This window comes from Macrotis lagotis, chromosome 3 (genome assembly GCF_037893015.1).
Source record: "Macrotis lagotis isolate mMagLag1 chromosome 3, bilby.v1.9.chrom.fasta, whole genome shotgun sequence".
NCBI lineage: Eukaryota > Metazoa > Chordata > Mammalia > Peramelemorphia > Peramelidae > Macrotis > Macrotis lagotis.
Genome location: NC_133660.1, coordinates 91,752,044 through 91,771,244, shown reverse-complemented (window position 1 = coordinate 91,771,244; position 19,201 = coordinate 91,752,044). Strand labels below are relative to the sequence as shown.

Genomic DNA, 19,201 nt, shown 5'->3' with positions numbered 1-19,201 from the left:
GAGAGGAAACAGCATATATACTCAATGGGGTATAGGCATCTGGAGTAAAAAGGAGGGGGGAACAGGGGGAAGGGGGGATGTGAGTGATGGAGGAGAGGATGGACCATGGGGGAGAGTGGTCAGATATAACACATTTTCTTTTTTACTTCTTGCAAGGGGCTGGGATTGGATGGCCTGTCTGGGACCATAGAGCCAGGTGGATGCTTGGCCTAAGGGGTGGTATGGGAGCCTCTTGGCCCCAGGGACAGGGATCTGTCTGCTGTGCAATTCAGCTACCATACAGCAGAGTCGGAGTGAAAGGAGAGAAAAAATATAGTTCGTGGTAGTGGAGAAATATGAAAGGAGGGAGTTGCGATCAGCAATGGCAACAGTGGAAAAATATGGAAGTAACTTTTGTGATGGACTTATCATAAAGAATATGATCCACCCACAACAGAGTTGATGGTGTTGGAACAAAGACTGAAGTACATTTATTATTATTATTATTATTATTATTGTTTTGGGCAAATGGGGCTGGGTGGCCTGCCTGGGGCCACATAGCAGTGTGATTGTTGGGTGTCTGAGGCCAGATTTGGACCCGGCTGCTCCTACTATTATTACTATTTTATTTTATTTTAGGTCTTTTTTTTTTCTTCTTTTTGGTTTTTGCAGGGCAGTGGTGTTGGGATGGCTTGCATGCCATACAGCTGGGTGATTGTTGGGTGTGCAGGGCTGGATTTGGGCTTGGGTGCTCCTGGTTCCAGGACTGGTGCTCCATCCACTGCACCACCTGGCCATACCTATCATTACCATTATTTTTTTTTAATTTTAATTTTTTTCTTTCCTCTTTACTGTATCACTCAAGTGAGTCTACATTTTTGGGGGGTCGGGGGTATTTTGTTTACTCTTAAACAAGAATATTTTATTAATTAAAAAAGCATTATTTGTACAAAATGAAAATAAATATTAAATAATTCCCGAGCATGAGAAAAAAATAATTTATATACCTCTAATCAATAAAGATAGCTTTTTCCATTTTGAATACTTAGGACCCATAAGAAAGATCAGGTATTAAAGCTGGAAAAATCAGTCTCAATGTAAGGGAGACCTGGGTTCAAGTCCCATTTCTGATATGCACTGATTGGGCAACCCTGGACAAGTTGCTTAAACTCTAAAGGCACCAGATAACTTTCTCAGTCCATAAATCCCTAATCTGCATTAGTAGAGGGGGCTTCCTAACTGGAAGTTCCCTATTGGAAACACAGATCCATAAGCCTGTTCTTTTTATAAGTTCCCTCTAGCCTTGATATTTATATAGATCAGAGGGCTCCTCCCAGAAGGTCCATTTTAAGAAGGGAACTCAGGTCCTTGTCTCCCTCTGGATCTCCATTGGGCCAAGAGGAGGGCCTTCCTCTTCCCCACTCTCCTTAGCTTCCTTTTCTGTGTCACCTTCCCTTATTAGAATATAAGCTCCTTGAGGGCAGAGACTATTTTTTATTTTTTACTTATTTTATTTTACTTATTTACTTATAAGGGCTTAACAAATGTTTGTTCATTAACTGACAGATCCAGATCAAAAACAAAAAACAAAAAACAAAAAACAATTAGCAACCATACCATCCGACTTTTCTTCCATCACAACTGGTTTTAACACCATCCGTAAAAATTCATCTGATTCCTTAAGTTCTGGCTCTCCAGAGTTTTTGCTATCTATAGCTTTATCAACTACAGGTAAATGATCCATGTTATCAGGAATACATTGTACTTCTTTTTCCCCCGCACCTGAAGTTTTGTAGTTCTTTTCTTCAAAGCTTTCTGGGGAAACAAGAACCACCACCCCCACACAAAAAAAAGTTAAAAGACTTTACAAAGGCTTTGAATTTAATTTGTAATGACGTCTGAGAAACATTTTTTTTTTAAAGTGTGCTATTGGGGCGGCTAGGTGGCACAGTGGATAAAGCACCAGCCCTGGAGTCAGTAATACCTGGGTTCAAATCTGGTCTCAGACACTTAATAATTACCTATCTGTGTGGCCTTGGGCAAGCCACTTAACCCCATTTGCCTTGCAAAAACCTAAAAAAAAAAAAATTGTGCTATTAACAGAAAATCCTAGCTAGTTTCTAGCCAAGAACATTTCATAAATTCCAGGTTGCAGAATTTTTACTGAAGTAATTAATTTGTAGAAATATCAGCACTGTACTTGAACTGTACATAATAGCTAAGGCAGATGTTAGGCTGTGGAGGGAAAAAAAATGCTTCCCCTCCCTCCAGATTTTCTAAAAAACAATATTCAGTAACATCTTATTTAACTTCTTATAGCAAATTATGGAGATTGATCAAAACATCTGTGCCCAAAAGTTGAACTGACAAAAAGGGAAAATAAGCAGAACCAGAAAACTACTGAGCACCATTAACAATCTTCTAGGGATAGTCAATTGTAAAAAATTTAGTTACTCTGATAAATACAATTATTAAAGAGAATTCCAAAGGATTCATGATGAAAAAGGCTATCCATCTCCAGAGAAAGAAAGTGATGACATTGGATACAAATTAAGGCATATTTTTTTGTATGTGTGTATGTATTTTTTCACAACATTGCTAATATGAAAATATTATCAAGATTTCATATGTATAAACAATATTATATTCATTATCTTCTCAAAGGGTGAGGGGTAGGTGCTGGAAAGAAGAGGGGAATTGGAACTCAAAATTTCAAAAATGTTAAAAAATTTTTAAAATGTACCTGGAAAATAATGAAATAAAATTTTATATATATTTATTAAAAGAGATTAAACAAAATCCATTCTGTTTCAAGCATACAGATTCAATTAGCTTTATATGTATAATATCTTGCTGTACTTTCATTTCAAATAATGGATAGTATGGTTTTTCTAATTTAATTTACATAAATTTTAATTTTTCTAATGTATTGTGAAAAAAAGATAAAATTACTCTAATAAAATGAATACATGGTAGAGAGGATTCTGTGTGAACACCCTATTTGTATTCCCTGCCCAGTTCAAAAATTACTTTGGGTGTATTCTCTACTGAATAACTGATGGAAGAGTTATTTCCATATAATAGACGGGGATTATTTTTATTTTTGCCTTTGTATTTCAATTTTTTTTATGTAGCTGTAAGAAGCTCTAAGAACCTGGGAACACCTTTCTTTCTGATTTATATGAAAAATTTTTTTACAATTTTTTATTTAAAACATTTTTTAAAACTATAGAATTTTAAAGTTTATAAATCCTTCTGTATACATTACTTTATCAGAATTTCCCCAAAACTCTGAGAGGTATTAGCTTCATTTTATAAATGAGTAAATCAAGACTCAAGAAAGTTTAAGTGAGTTGCACATGTTCATACAGCTTAGCTAAGTGTTAGAGGCAGGATCAGAATCCAGGGCAGTCTTTTTTTGTTTTTTTGCAAGGCAATGGGGCTAAGTGGTAATTATTAAATGTCTGAGGCCAGATTTGAACTTAGGGACTTCTGACTCCAGGGCTGGTGCTCTATCTACTGTGCCACCTAGCCGCCCCAAGGGCAGTCTTATTAAATACAGCACTTTAAAACCAGAATTACCTTATTTTACAAATGCATCTGTATCTAAGATATTCTTTGTTATAAATTTTTATCAACTGTCAATAAGTCTACTTCCCAAACCACTGGTAGATAGCACATTTCTTATTTTAAAAAAATCAAAACAGGGGTGGCTAGGTGGCACAGTGGATAAAGCACCGACCTTGGAGTCAGGAGTCCCTGGGTTTAAATCCAGTCTCAGACATTTAATAATTACCTAGCTGCGTGGCCTTGGGCAAGCCACTTAACCCTATTTGCCTTGCAAAAACCTAAAAAAAAAAAATCAAAACATTTGTTTTGCCAAAAAATTCTACTCTTATGGTAATGACTTTTCAGACTTTTACTTTTTTCATTTCTTCTTATTGAACCACAGTTATCCTCAAATTAAATGTATTCAACCTCCTAGGTTAAGATGAAATCACAATCAGGTTATATTTACCTGTCATTAAATGATATATGTCTTTTATAAATATAATTTATTTAGCATTTCTATAAATGATACAATATCTTATTCTTGTAAATAGATATATTAAAATATTCACTTAAAATATTTAGTTCCATTTTACCATTTTGAAGTGTCATCTCATCGAAACATTGTGTCTGAAGTTGTAGTTCAGCTTCTCCAAGAATCTTAAGAACAGATTCTGTTGGACTTTTCCCCCAGGCTCTTCTTGGAGATCCTTCCATATCTAGTTTAATAACATGTCCCCCTGTAAGTTCTATAAGATGAAAAGAAAAAGAGAAATTGAAATGATTATAACAAAATGGTCAGCATGAGACTATTATAACATTAAATTAGCATATCATTTGCATGGTTGACTGTAAGCCAGCATTTATATTCTTAAATTTAGTTATTATTTATTTTTAATGTTCATATTATATACTGCATCGAGGGCTATTTGTTTTAAAAAAGATGATTAATAAGATTAGGGGATGGAAACCAACAAGGCTGGAAGAAAAAGACCAAAGGAAAGCTTCAACTAAAAAAAGGAAAACTAAGATATTAGTCTTTTAAAATAAAATATCACTTAAAATTTTTTTTTTCAGTTAAAGAAAAACCTGGAAAGACTTGCATCGATTGATGCTGAATGAAATGAAGAAAACCAGAAGAACATAATACACACCAACAACAACATGGGGTGCGTGCAACCATGATGGACTTGCTCATTTCATCAGTGCAACAATCAGGGACAATTTTAGAGGACTTGTGATGGGGAATGCCATCCACATCTAGAGAAGGAACTGTGGAGTTTAAATGAAGATTAAAGCATAGTATCTCCAATTTTTAAAAGTTCTCTTATGTAGAATTTTTTTATCTCTAATGTTTTCTTTCTTCCTTTTGTTTTCTTTTGCAAGATTTTATTTTATTGAATTTTAAAATTTTCTCCCTTAATCTTGCTTCCCTCCCTTCACCCTCCACAGAAGGCAGTTTGCTAGTCCTTACAGTGTTTCCATGTTTCCATTGATCTAAGTTGAATGTAATGATGCTTTCTTCCTTTTGGATCAGATTCTCCTCTCACAACACATTCAATTTTAATCTATGTTTAGCATGATGTAAGCTTGTATCAGACTACTTTCAGTCGAGGAGAGGGAGGGAGAAAAATTGTAAAACTCAAAACCTTGCAAAACAAATGATTGGTAGAAACTACCATTGTATGTAATTGGAAAAATAAATAAAATGTCTATATGATAATTTTAAAAATTTCAATTAAGAAGTCACAGCAAAACTTATAGAAAAGAATATGCCCTCCTTGCTATAGTCTGAAAGACACTCCTTCTCCCCAACTCTGTATTTTTGGTTATCTTCCATATCTGGAACTCTCTCCTTCCTCATCTTAGTCACTAAGCTCTGTGCTAAGAGCTGGGAACACAAAGAAAGGCAAAAGACAGTTCCTGCCATCATGAAGCCTACAGTCTAATGGGGAGACAACATGTAACTATGCAAAAAAAAAAAACCCAAGAAAATTTTAAATGTAGGATAAACAGAAAATCACTGATACAATGAAGGCACTAGAATTAAGGGCAATTTGGAAAGGTTTTCAGTTAAAAAACAAAACCCCAAAATGATTTTATTTGGAACTGGGAAGGAAGTTATGGAGGTCAATGGAGAAAGAGTATTACAGAGATGAGGCACAACAAAGAGAAAAGGCCTGGCGCCCTGAGTTGGAGTGCTTGTTTGTGGAACAGCAAGGAGGCAAACTACTACCAGTGGAATCAAGAGTACAAGGAGGGAACTTCCGGCCAAGATGGTGGAGAGAAGACAGGCACAGTTCTAAAGTCTCCTGATCTCTTCCCCATCTAGCACATGAAACAAACCTCTTAGAAGAAATCCAAACCAGGAAACCCAGAAGGAAAAGCCAGGAGAGGAAAACCTACCTCAGGATTTGTCTCCCGAAGCAGCAGCCCAGGTGTGTGAGCAAAAGAACCAGCCCAGCTGAGGAATCACCTCAGGCCAGGGTAAAGCCCACCATTGATTGAAGGCAACAGAATTCAATAGCTCCAATTCCTTCCCTCAAGCAAAGGGAGAAGGCCTCAACCAAGGTCACAGACACTCCAGAGGAAGCAACCAGCACCTCCTACTGGCCAGCCAGAGAAACTGCACTCAGTAAAGCCTTTAGCAATCCCAAGCCCAGGTAAACCAGCCCCCCCCCCAACTCAAGGTCTTAGCATAATGAAGAAGGGTCAGCGGAAAGGTGGATCCATAGAAAAATTCCTGGAAGGGAAAGACTCCAACTCAGAGAGACCTGGAACCTCTGAGGAGAATACAATCTGGTCTCCAGCACAGAAAGACTTCCTTGAAGAAATAAGGAAGGAGCTTAAAAATTTGGGAGAGACAATTAATACCTTGCAACAAGAAAAAAAAAACCTTAGAAAGTACAACTGGACAAACACAAAAAGACAATAAATCTCTCAGATCCTCAAATGAGCAAATGCAAAAAGAAATTAATTCTCTCAAAACCTCAATTGGTCAAATGGAAAGCTCTTTCAAAAGCAGAATTGACCAATTGGAAAAGGAATTGCAAAACGTTAATGAAGAAAACTCCTCCCCCCAAAAAAGAACGGAGTCTACAGAAACTAATGATTCCATGAGACAGCAAGAGTCAGTTAAACAAAATTAAAAAATAGAAAAAATAGAAGCAAATGTAAAATACCTCATCAACAAAACCACTGACCTCGAGAATAGATCCAGGAGGGGCAACCTGAAAATTATAGGACTTCCTGAAAACATTGAAGAGAAAAAAAGCATGGACTTAATATTACAGGATGTAGTGATGGAAAATTGCCCCAATATCATGGAATCGGAGGGCAAAGTAGTTATTGAAAAAGTACATTGATCCCCACCAGAAAAAGATCCTAAAATGAAAACACCAAGGAATGTTGTGGCCAAACTCCAGAACTATCAGATAAAAGAGAAAATCCTGCAAGCAGCCAGAAAGAAACAATTTAAATATCAAGGAGCCACAGTAAGGATCCCACAGGACCTGGCTGCATCAACTTTAAGGGATCGAAGGGCCTGGAACAAGATATTTCAAAGAGCATGGGAGCTTGGAATGCAGCCAAGAATCTACTTTCCTGCAAAGCTGAGCCTTCTCTTCCAGGGAAAAAGATGGACATTTAAGGAAATGGAAGAATTCCAAAAATTTCTGATGAAAAGACCAGAGCTAAACAGAAAATTTGGACATCAAACAGGAGGTTCAAGAGACACATGAAAAGGTAAAAAAAAAGGGGGGGGTGGTAAAAGAAAAAAAACTGCAATCCAGTAAATTGAAACTGGCTACATACCAGCATGGGGGTGGGGAGAGACTCTCATAAATCCTGAGAAATGTAACTCTAACAGAGAGAATATACCTAGCCAGAAATGATGGACATCCATGACCTATCCATGAGACTGCTGTCTAATGGGATGTAACTGGCTTTAACCCCACTTGGGAGAAAGGCTCTAATAACTCTCGGGGATTTTGACTCTATTCAATAGAATATACTGAACTAGAAGGGACAGACACTCAGAATTTTCTATGACTTAGATAGAATGATCTAACCTCCATAAAAAGGGGGACAGGAAAGAGACAGGAGGAGGGAGAGGATTGAATGGGACAAATCTCATTACACTAAGAGGTACAAAAAACCTATGGTAATAGGGGGGGATAAGGGAGCAGAGGAGAAACACCTGAATCTTCTTCTCATCAGACTTGGCTCTTAAAGTCAACCTACACATACTCAGTTAACTTATAAAACATCTAACCTTTCAAGTATTAAAAGGGGAAAAGGGGAGGGGGGACGGAGAAAGGAAAGGGGAGTGGGGGAAATAAGGGGAAATAACAAAAGGAAGGGAAGGGAAAAGGGAAAAAGGGAAAGGGGGAAGAAACGGGAGGGTGTGATATAGGAGGGCAAACACACTGAAGGGGGTGGTATTCAAAAACAAAAATACTGGGGAATATGGATAAAAGGGGGAAAGGGGGAAAAATAGACAGAGGGAAGATAGCACAGAGGGCAATAAAGAATTAGTAATCATAACCTTGAATGTGAATGGGATGAACTCTCCCTTAAAACGTAAGCAAATAGCAGAGTGGATTAAAAACCAGAATCCTACAATATGCTGCTTACAAGAAACTCATTTGAAGCAGAGAGATACATATAGAGTAAAGGTAAAAGGTTGGAGCAAAATATATTTTGCTTCAGCAAAGCAGGGGCAGCAATCCTTATCTCAGACAAAGCAGCAGCAAAAATAGATAGCGTTAAAAGAGATAAGGAAGGAAACTTTATCCTCCTAAAAGGTACCATAGACAATAAAGTCATTTCAATATTGAATATATATGCACCCAGTGGGACAGCACCCAAATTCTTAGAGGAGAAGCTGAAAGAACTACTGGAAGACATAGACAGTAAAACTCTACTAGTGGGAGACCTCAACCTCCCACTATCAGATCTAGAAAAACCGAATCAGAAAATAGATAATAAAGTAGTTAAGGAGGTAAATAGATTGTTAGAAAAATTAGATATGGTAGACTTATGGAGGAAACTGAATGGGGATAGAAAGGAATATACCTTGTTCTCTGCATTACATGGAACTTATACAAAAACTGCCCATGTACTAGGAAATAAAAACCTAATGATCAACAGCAGAAAGGCAGAAAGTGAATACATCTTTCTCAGATTACAATGCAATAAAAGTCATATGCAATACTGGGCCAAGGAGATATAGACCCAGAACAAATTGGAAAACTGAATAACCTCATTTTAAAAAATGAGTGGACCAAAAAACAAATTATAGACAGAATTAACCATTTTATCCTAGATAATGATAATAATGAAACAACATACCAAAACCTATGGGATTCATTCAAAGCAACTCTCAAGGGATATGTTATAGCTCTAAATGATTATATGAATAAATTGGAGAAAGAGGAAATCAATGAACTACACATGCAACTACAAAAATTAGAGAAAGAACAAATCAAAAAATCTCCAATCAAATACCAAATTAGAAATTCTAAAAATTAAAGGAGAAATTAATAAAATCGAAAGCAAAAAAACTATTGAATCAATAAGTAAAACCAAAGGTTGGTATTATGAAAAAACCAATAAAATCGATAAACCTCTGGTCAATTTGATTAAAAAAAGAAAGAACACCAAATTGCTAGTATTATAAATGAACTCAGCACCAATGAGGAGGAAATTAAAGTAATAATTCGAAATTATTTTGCCCAACTCTATGTCAATAAATTTGATAATCTAAGTGAAATGGATGAATATTTACAAAAATATAAGTTGCCCAGGTTAAATGAAGAAGAGATTAAATACCTAAACAACCCTATCTCAGAAAACGAAATTCAACAAGCCATTATTGAACTCCCTAAAAAAAAATCTCCAGGGCCTGATGGATTCACAAGTGAATTCTACCAAACATTTAAGGAACAATTGGTTCCAATCCTATATAAACTCTTTGGAAAAATAGGGAAAGATGGAACTCTGCCTAGCTCTTTCTACGAAACCAATGTGGTACTGTTACCTAAACCAGGAAGAGTTAAAACAGAGAAAGAAAATTATGACCCATTTCCCTGATGAATGCAAAAATCCTAAATAAAATCTTAGCAAAACGACTACAGCAAGTCATCACTAGGATAATACATTATGATCAAGTAGGATTTATTCCAGGAATGCAGGTTGGTTCAATATTAGGAAAGCTGTTAATATACTCAATTATATACACAACAAACCTATCAGAAATCATATGATCATATCAATAGATGCTGAAAAAGCTTTTGACAAAATACAGCATCCATTCCTATTAAAAACACTAGAGAGTGTAGGAATAAATGGACTGTTCCTTAAAATAATTAGCAGTATCTATCTGAAACCATCAACAAGCATTATATTCAATGGGGAGAGGCTAGAAGCATTCCCAATAATATCAGAGGTCAAAGAAGAGTGCCCATTATCACCACTACTATTCAATATTGTATTAGAAATGTTAGCATCAGCAATTAGAGAAGAAAAAGAAATTAAAGGAATTAGAATTGAGGAAGAGACAAAACTCTCACTCTTTGCAGATGACATGATGGTCTACCTAGAGAATCCCAAGAAATCATCTAAAAAACTACTGGAAACAATTAGCAATTTTAGCAAAGTTGCAGGTTATAAAATAAACCCTCATAAATCCTCAACTTTTCTATATATGTCTAGCAAGAAACAGCAGGAAGAGCTAGAAAGAGAAATCCCATTCAAAGTAACCTCAGACAGTGTAAAATATTTGGGAGTCTATTTGCCAAGACAGATTCAGAATCTTTTTGAAAACAATTATAAAACACTTCTCACACAAATTAAATCAGATTTAAATAACTGGGCAAATATCAACTGCTCACAGATAGGGAGAGCTAATATAATAAAAATGACAATTCTACCAAAACTAAACTGTTTAATGCCCTACCAATCAAAATTCCAAAAAATTACTTTAATGAGTTAGAAAAAATTGTAAGTAAATTCATATGGAGAAATAAAAAGTCAAGAATTGCCAGGAGCTTAATGAAAAAAAAATGCAAACGAAGGTGGCTTAGCACTACCAGATCTAAAATTATATTATAAAGCATCAGTCATCAAAATTGTTTGGTATTGGCTAAGAAATAGAGTGGTGGACCAGTAGAATAGACTAGGTGTAAAGAGGAGGGAGTAGATGGGAAGTGGCAGTGAGTAATCAAGGGGTATTCCAACTCCTGTAACACAACTAGTAAGACAAGGGAAATGAATGATATGAGCACTGTAGTCAGGAATATAATGGGTAGGCAAAGAGGCTGGGTCATCAGGGGAAGTCAGGTTTCAGTGATTGTCAAAAGATGCAAAGAGTAGGAAAGGAAAAGATTTAGAATGAAGGAAAACTTGTCACCTATGGTGGACTGGCTTTCCACAGGGTACAGTGGAAGGAGTTGGTAGCATTTATTTGGGATATGGGGGTAAGAGGGTGAGGGGAATGGAAATTATGAAGTGGGGGTGGGAACCAGGGTTCGAATGAAAACCTACAGGGGTTTACTGTAAGGTGTAGGGGATAATGACCAGGTGTGAGAAGGTTTATCAGAGAGTGAAAGCAATCAAGAAACAATAAAAGTAAATCAAAAGAATGAAAAACTAGAAGAAAATGTGAACTATCTCACTGGCAAAATAACTGATCTGGAAAACTGATCCAGAAGAGATAATTTAAAAATTAATGGGCTATCTGAAAGTCATGGAAAAGAGCCTAGGCTTCATTTTTCTTTTTTAATATTTTTTAAAATTTTATTTAAAGCAATGCAGTTAAGTCACAGCTAGGCAATTGTTAAGTGCCTGAGGTCACATTTGAACTCAGGTCCTCCTGATTCCTGAGCTGGTGCTCTATTAACCGCACCACCTAACTGCCCCCAGGCTTCATTTTTCAGGAAATAATCCAGTAAAATTGCACTGAGATGCTAGCAGCAGAGGGTAAAATAGAAATAAAATAGAAATTGAAAGAATCCACCAATGAACTCCTCAAAGCGACCCCCCCCCCCCGCAAACTCCCAAGGAATATTATAGCCAAGTTCCAGAACTTCCAAGTCAAAGAGAAAATATTACAAGCAGCCACAAAGAAACAATTCAACAATTGTGGCCTCCACAGTCAGGATTACACAGGATTTGGCAGAGTCTACATTAAGGGTTTGTAGGGCTTGGAATGTGATATTCTGGAAAGTAAAAGAGCTTGGATTACAACTAAGAATCAACTACCCAGCAAAACAGAACATCCTCTTTCAGGGGAAAAGATGGACTTTCAATGAAACAGGGGACTTTTAAACTTCCCTGTTGAAATGACCAGAGGTGAACAGAAGGTTTGATCTTCAAATTCAGGACTCAGGTAAAGACAGGACTCAGGTAAAGAATAGAGAGGGAGGATGGGAAGGGGAAATAATTAGGAACTTAATGATATTGAACTGCTTATATTTATGCATGGGAAGATAATACCAATAACTCATGATATCATAAGAGCAGTTAGAGGGAGCATATATACACAAGGAACAGGAAGAAGCTGAATATAATGGTATAATATAGTATAAATGGAGTTAATGGATAAAAGAATGTACTGGGAGAAAGGGAAGGGAGAGGCAAAATGGGCTAACATTTCTCATAAGAGTCAAGAAAAAGCTTTTGCAATGGAGTGGAAGTGGGGGGAAGATGAGGAGGGAAAAAATGAGCCTTCATTCTTATCAGTAGTGGCTCAGAGAGGAAATAACATACACACTCAATAGGATAGAAATCTCTCTTGCCCTAGAGGAAAAGGAGAGGAAAGGGATGGGAGAAAGGAGACAGGAGGAGGGGCAATTGTATAAGTGATGGAAGAGAAGGAAGATTATAGAAGACAATAATCAGATACAAGACTTCTCAGCAGGGACATGGTGAAAGGAAAGAGCTTTAGAATAAATGTGAACGGTCAAAGGAATAGAATGGAGGGGAACAGTTAGCAATAGAAACTGTAAGGAAAACACTATTTAAACAACTTCTCTGATGAACTTATGATAAAGAATGCAACCCATCCCAAAGACAGAACACAGATTGAAGTATATATTTTTTTCATTTTCTCTTACTTTATTTTTCTTGAGGTTCCTCTGTCTTTGTGGAGGGAGTGGGGAGATTATATTTACTTTTACAAGGAGACTATTGTAGTAATATGGAAATAAATAAATAAATAATTTAAAAAATGTTTCGCACAAAGAACTGAGCCTGAATGCAGATCAAAGAAAACGTTTTCTTTCTTTTCTTTTCTTTTTCTTGGGGATTTTTTTTTTTGTTTTTGGTCTGTTTTCTTTTGCAACATAGAAATGGACTTTGCATCACTGCAATAAATAGAAATTTCCTATATTGTCAATTTAAGGGACAAGGGAAGAGAGAAAGAGAATGTGGAACTAAAAAATTTTCTTAAAATTAATATGGGGGGCAGAGCCAAGATGGTGGTGTGAAGGCAGGGTTCCCTGACAACTCTGACCCCTCCAACCCCCCAAAAAACAAAGGATGGCTCTAGCCAAAATTTAGAGGGGCAGAACCCATAGAAAGACTGAGTCATACATTTTTCCAGTCAAAGATAACTTAGAAGTTGCGCAGGAAAGGTGTGCTTCACCAGGACCTGGGACTGGAAAAAAAACCATGGCACAGCCCAACCCAGCAGAGACGTCACCCCTAATAGCTGGAAGGGGTGGTGAAAGAACTCTGCTGCACCTGGGTGAGCAAGGAGTGAGGAGCACCAGTTGCGGTGAGAATCAGAAGAAACCAAGCTGCACCCCCAGGGAAGTCTGTAGAGATTTCCCTGCTTTGCCTGGGGTAGGACTCTGCTGTTTGCCTACACTCAGACCTAGATTGCAGTTTGGGCTTCCATACTAAGATAGCTGGATCCTGCCTTATAGCCCCTGGGCAGAGGTCAATGCTGTGGTCATCTATAAATCAAAGCACAGTCTTAGAAAGCATAAGACCTGGGAGGAATAAAGGTCCCAGTGGGGTGTTCCAAAAAAAAAAAAACCCAAAACTTGGAAGTGCTGTAAATTAGCCTTGGGCTGAGGAAATGAGTAAACAACAGAAAAAGAAGAATCTGACTATAGAGAATTACTTTAGTCCCATGGAAAATCAAAACACATTCTTAGATGGTGACAAAATCGAAGCTTCCCTATCCAAAACCTCCAAGAGAAATAGAAAATGGGGTCAGACTGTGGATGAGCTAAAAAAAAAAAGCAATTAAGGGAGGTGGAGGAAAAATTGGGAGGAGAAATTAGAGCAATGAAGAAAAATCATGAAAACCAAATCAACAGCTTGGTGAAAGATACACAAAAAATAATGAAGAAAATGATATCTTAAAAACCAGTAGAGGCCTAATGAAAAAAGCAAAACAAAAGGCAAATGAGAAGAAGAATGCCTTAAAAAGCAGAATTGGCCAGCTGGAAAAGGAGATTAAAAAAAAGCTTTCTGAAGAAAATAATTCCTTCAAATGCCAAATGGAACTAAAGGAAGCTGATGACTTTGCAAAAAAGCAGGAAGAAATAAAACTCTTCCAAAAAAGCCAAAAATTAGAAGAAAATGTGAAATATCTCAGTGGAAAAACAACCAACCTTGAAAACAGATCCAGAAGAAATAATTTAAAAATTATTGGACTATCTGAAAGCCATGACCAGGAGAAGAACCCAGACTTCATTTTTCAAGAAATAATATAGCAAAATTGTCCTGAGATCCTAGAAGCAGAGGGTAAAATAGAAATTGAGAGAACTCACCAGTCACCTCCTGAAAGAGATCCCAAAAGAAAAACTTCCAGGAATATTCTAGCCAAATTCCAAAACTCCCAAATCAAAGAGAAAATTCTAAAAGCTGCCAGAAACAGACAATTCAACTACCGAGGCTCCATAGACAGGATCTGGCAGCATCTACATTAAGGGCTCATAGGGATTGGAATATGATATTCCAGAAGGCAAAAGATCCTGGTTTGCAACCAAGTATCAACTACCCAGCAAAACTGAACATCCCCACTTTCAGGGGAAAAGATGGATTTTCAATGAAATAAGGGACTTTCAAACTTTCCGAACAAGACAACCAGAGCTGAACAGAAAGTTTGATCGCCAGGTACAGGACTCTGGTGAACCATAGAGGGAGTGGAAGAGAGGGACTAACTATGATGAACTTGATGATGTTGAACTGTTTGTATTCCTGCACGGGAAGAAGATATTGATAACTCATATGAACTTTCTCATTTATAAGAATGGTTAGAAGGAGCATATAAACACAGGACATAGGAAGGAGCAGAATATAATGGTATGATGTGGTAAAGAGATAGAGTCAATGGGGGAAAATACTGGAAGGAAAAGGAGATGAAGAAGAAGCCAAGAGATTTCACATGAGTCAAAAAAAAAAAGCTTTTTCAATGGGGGGGAAGCAAGGGGGAGTGAGTAAACCTTCATTCTCATCAGAAATGGCTCAGGGAGGAAATGACATACACACTTAATAGGGTGAGGAAATCTGTCTTGCCCTGGAGAAGTATGGGAGGAAAGGGATGGGATGAGGGGGAAATGGGGGTGGAGGGAAGGAGGGAATAGGTGATAGAAGAGACAGAAGATTGAGGGAGAGGGTACTCAGATTCTACACACTTTGGGCAGAGCCAGGATGAAAGGAAGAATAGAATAAATGAGAGTGGGGAGAAATAGAGTGGAGGTACCACTAGTAATAGCAACTGAGGGAAAAATATTGAAGCAACTTCTCTGATGGACTTAAGATAAAGAACACAACTCACCCCAGAGACAGAGTCATTGAAATCTGAACACAGACTAAAGTACATTTTTTTTCCTCTCTATTCTTGAGGTTTCCCATTTTCTTGGGGGGGGGGGTTATGTTTATTCTTATGTTTACTCTTATAACATTCAATTTACATCAATTTATGGCATAAAAACAATGTAGAGACTGTCAGACAGCCTTTGGCAGGAGGGGAAGGGAGGAGGGGTAAAATTTGCAGAATTCAGAGCCTTGCAAAAAATGCTGGGTCCATATTACTATTGTATATAATTGGAAAACAAATGAAATGTTAAAAAAAATAAAATGAATATTAAATATTGAGAAAAATATTGAGTTAAAAAAAGAAAATTTCCATTTCTTGATTTGGGGTTCTTATGGGGGCATAAAATGTATGTATTAATCAAAAGAATGACATCTGCTTTTGATTTCAATAAATTCACATTTCTCTTTGTATAATTTAACATAAATAATAGAAAGTTGCTGCTTAACTTTGAAAAATTATAGATCTTCAACATTTTTAATAATTATTCTCACCTGTAGGAAAGGTTTCTTGAATGGTTAACTTGGCTAGAGGAATTTCCAGTTGACCTCCTACCTCCCATTTCTTACGTTCTGATGATGCAGATTTTTCTTCCTGATGATCCTTAATGTCTTCATTCATAGTTATTTTATAAATTGCAAAGGTTTGTGTCTTTTCATCTTCCTCTTTGTGAGCCTTCAGGTTTTGATTTAGTCTACGCAGTATCTCTCGCTTATTCTGTAATAGTAATAGTCTTACATTTTGAAATACTTATATAAATTAAAAGGGCAAATCGAGAAAGCTAACAAAATTTTACTTACTGAAAGAGCATTATCAGTCATTTTCATTTCTTCAGAAGTTTCCTGAATGTCAATTAAACTTCCATCCTTTAAAACAGAAAGATACAAGATGAGACATATCAGGAAAAAAAAATTCTTCCTTAAAAAGTGTTACTCTTTTAATTTATGATTACCCAGCCCTCTATTATGAATCTCCCCCATTTTATTTCCATAAAGTTTGAACTCATTTAAATATATTAAGAATATTTCAAAGTCAATCAAATAATAGTCTATAGGCAAATTCTCAACTATTTGATCAAATATGTGGATTATCTGTATCTTTTGTAATTACTTTCTCTTTTACAGAGAGGGGGAAAAAGGAAAAGGGCTATTTCTAATCCACTAGAGAAAAGACAATGAAATATTAAACATAATTTTCTTTTAAGAAATCTCATTGGGGGGGCCATCTAGGTGGCACAATGGATAGAGCACTGGCCCTGGATTCAGGAGGACCTGAGTTCAAATTCAACCTTAGACACTTAATAATTACCTAGCTGTGTGACCCTGGGCAAGTCACTTAAACAAAAAAGAAGAAATCTCATCAAAAATTTAGTAGATTCAACTTAAGTCAAAAATGATTTGTTTTTTAAACAATATTTGAATTTACTGATATTTTCTCTTTTCTAGATTATCACAGTTGGGAATTGATTAGAATACCTTCTATTTCAAAAACAAAGCAAATAAGGAGAATAAGAAATGAGCTATTTGTTCAGAAGATAACAAATATGCAATTTTTCTTTTGATTAACCTGCTCACAAAAAGTTAAGGCTCTAATATTAACATGGAAACCCGGAAAAAGCAGTTAGAAAGTATAAAAAGATATGAAAGCAAAAGCTTCTAGAGTCAGGAAGTTTTAAAAGTAGGGATGAAGAAATATTTACTATGTCAGTAGACAAAGAAAAACTATTTAGCAACAAGTATTACTTCAAACTTTGCATCATTTAGGGAAATAAAAGAAAACAAGACTAGTCAGTTTAGTAGTAGTAATAGTAAATGAGACAAAGAACATTCATTTTACCCAGTAAAAGTAGTTGGGAATTAGCAGTCATTACAACCACAGAAGATCAACTGGATGAGAATACATAAGTCTGGATACCATCTAGGTTGCACTCAATGGGTGCAAAAGAAATTTATTTTAGAAGGAAAGAAATTAAGTTATTAGAGAGAAAAATTATTTATAGAGGAACAACTGCTTCTTATATGAAATTTGCACTGAGGGGTGGGGCTAGGTGGTGCAGTAGATAAAGCACCGGCATGGAGTCAGGAGTAACTGGGTTCAAATCCAGACACTTAATAATTACCTAGCTGTGTGGCCTTGGGCAAGCCACTTAACCCCATTTGCCTTGCAAAAAAAAAAAAAAACATAAAAAAAATTCTTACTGAATAGCCAAAACCTTTATATTCACATAATCAACCACGTTAATAAAATATTATATTAGCCAGCAACATGAGAGAGAATGGGGGCAGCTAGGTAGTTGGAGTCAGGAGGACCTGAGTTCAAATTCAGTCTCAGACACTTGGCATCTACTAGTTGTGTGACCCTGTGTAAGTCACTTAATACCAAATGTTGTGCCAAAAAAAAAAAATGGAAGAATGTACAAACTGCTTAAATATAATCACCTGAGATGACTGAATTATCATTTATCAACTATGAAGGACTGACCAGTCAATCAACAAGCATTTATTATGTGTCAGGATATTTGTTAAGCAGTGGAAATACAAATTTAAGAAATTAAACAATCCTTACTTTTTATTCTACCAGAGAAAAGACAATGAAATGAAATGAACATAAGTCAAGTATCTCTATCAGCAAGTTTCATTATAGTCTTAGTTGGTGAAATGATTCAACAAAGGTATCTGGAAAAAAAACCATTCCCCAATTGACAAATGGTCAAAGGATATGCAAAGGCAATTTACAGAGGAGGAGATCAAAGCAATTCATTCATATGAAAAATTTCTTTAAATCATTACTTATTAGAGAGATGCAAATTAAAGCTTCTCTGAAGTACCACTTCAAACCTCTCAGACTGGCCAACATGACCAGAAAGGACAATGATCAATGTTGGAAGGGATGTGGGAAATCTGGGACACTAATACATTGCTGGTGGAGCTGTGAACTCATCCAACCTTTCTAGAGAGCAATTTGGAATTATGCCTAAAAGGGAAACAAAAATGTGCATACCCTTCAATCCAGCAATACCACTACTGGGTCTATACCCTGAAGACATGATGAAAAAGGGTAAAAACATCACTTGTACAAAAAAATATTCATAGCAGCCCCGTTTGTGGTAGCAAATAATTGGAAATTAAGTGAATGTCCTTCAGTTGGGGAATGGCTTAAAAAACTGGTATAAGTATGTCATGGAACACTATTGTTCTTCTTTTTTTTTTTAAGATTTTTTTGCAAGGCAAATGGAGTTAAGTGGCTTGCCCAAGGCCACACAGCTAGGTAAATATTAAGTGCCTGAAGCTGGATTTGAACTCTGGCACTCCTGATTCCAGGGCCAGTGCTCTATCCACTGCACCACCTAGCTGCCCCAACACTATTGTTCTATTAGAAACCTGGAGGGATGGAAATTCAGGGAAGCCTGGAATGATTTGCATGAACTGATGCTGAGATGAGCAGAACCAGAAAAACACTGTACACCCTAACAGCAACATGGGAGTGATGATCAACCTTGATGGACTTGCTCATTCCATCAGTGCAACAATCAGGGACAATTTGGGGCTATTTGCAATGGGGAATACTATCTGTATCCAGAGAAAAAATTGTGGACTTTGAACAAAGACCTTCAAATTAGAAAAAAAAAAACACCGTTATCTTATTATATAATTTTGCTATCTCATACTTTATTTTTTCTTCCTTAAGGATATGATTTTTCTCTCATCATGTTCAACTGAGATCAATGTATACCATGGAAACAATGTAAAGACTAACAGAAAGCCTTCTGTGGGGGTTGGGGGGAGGGAAGCAAGAACGGGGACAAAATTGTAAAACTCAAAATAAATAAAATCTTTCTTG

The 19,201-nt window shown here is 36.5% G+C and overlaps 1 protein-coding gene across 11 annotated transcripts in view; it reads right to left on the bottom strand.

The window, feature by feature from the left end:
- NEK1 (NIMA related kinase 1) overlaps positions 1-19,201 on the bottom strand; it is a 163,867-nt gene that overhangs the window by 43,912 nt on the left and 100,754 nt on the right. For 6 of the 11 annotated variants that reach the window (XM_074228981.1, XM_074228978.1, XM_074228980.1 and 3 more), the window contains 4 exons: positions 16,162-16,227; positions 15,856-16,078; positions 4,125-4,277; positions 1,597-1,794 (listed from right to left, as the gene is read on the bottom strand). In XM_074228981.1, the coding sequence (XP_074085082.1) occupies positions 1,597-1,794; positions 4,125-4,277; positions 15,856-16,078; positions 16,162-16,227 (640 nt within the window). The remainder of the gene's footprint in view (positions 1-1,596; positions 1,795-4,124; positions 4,278-15,855; positions 16,079-16,161; positions 16,228-19,201) is intronic. The other 5 variants (XM_074228988.1, XM_074228983.1, XM_074228989.1 and 2 more) reach the window with 2 other exon arrangements.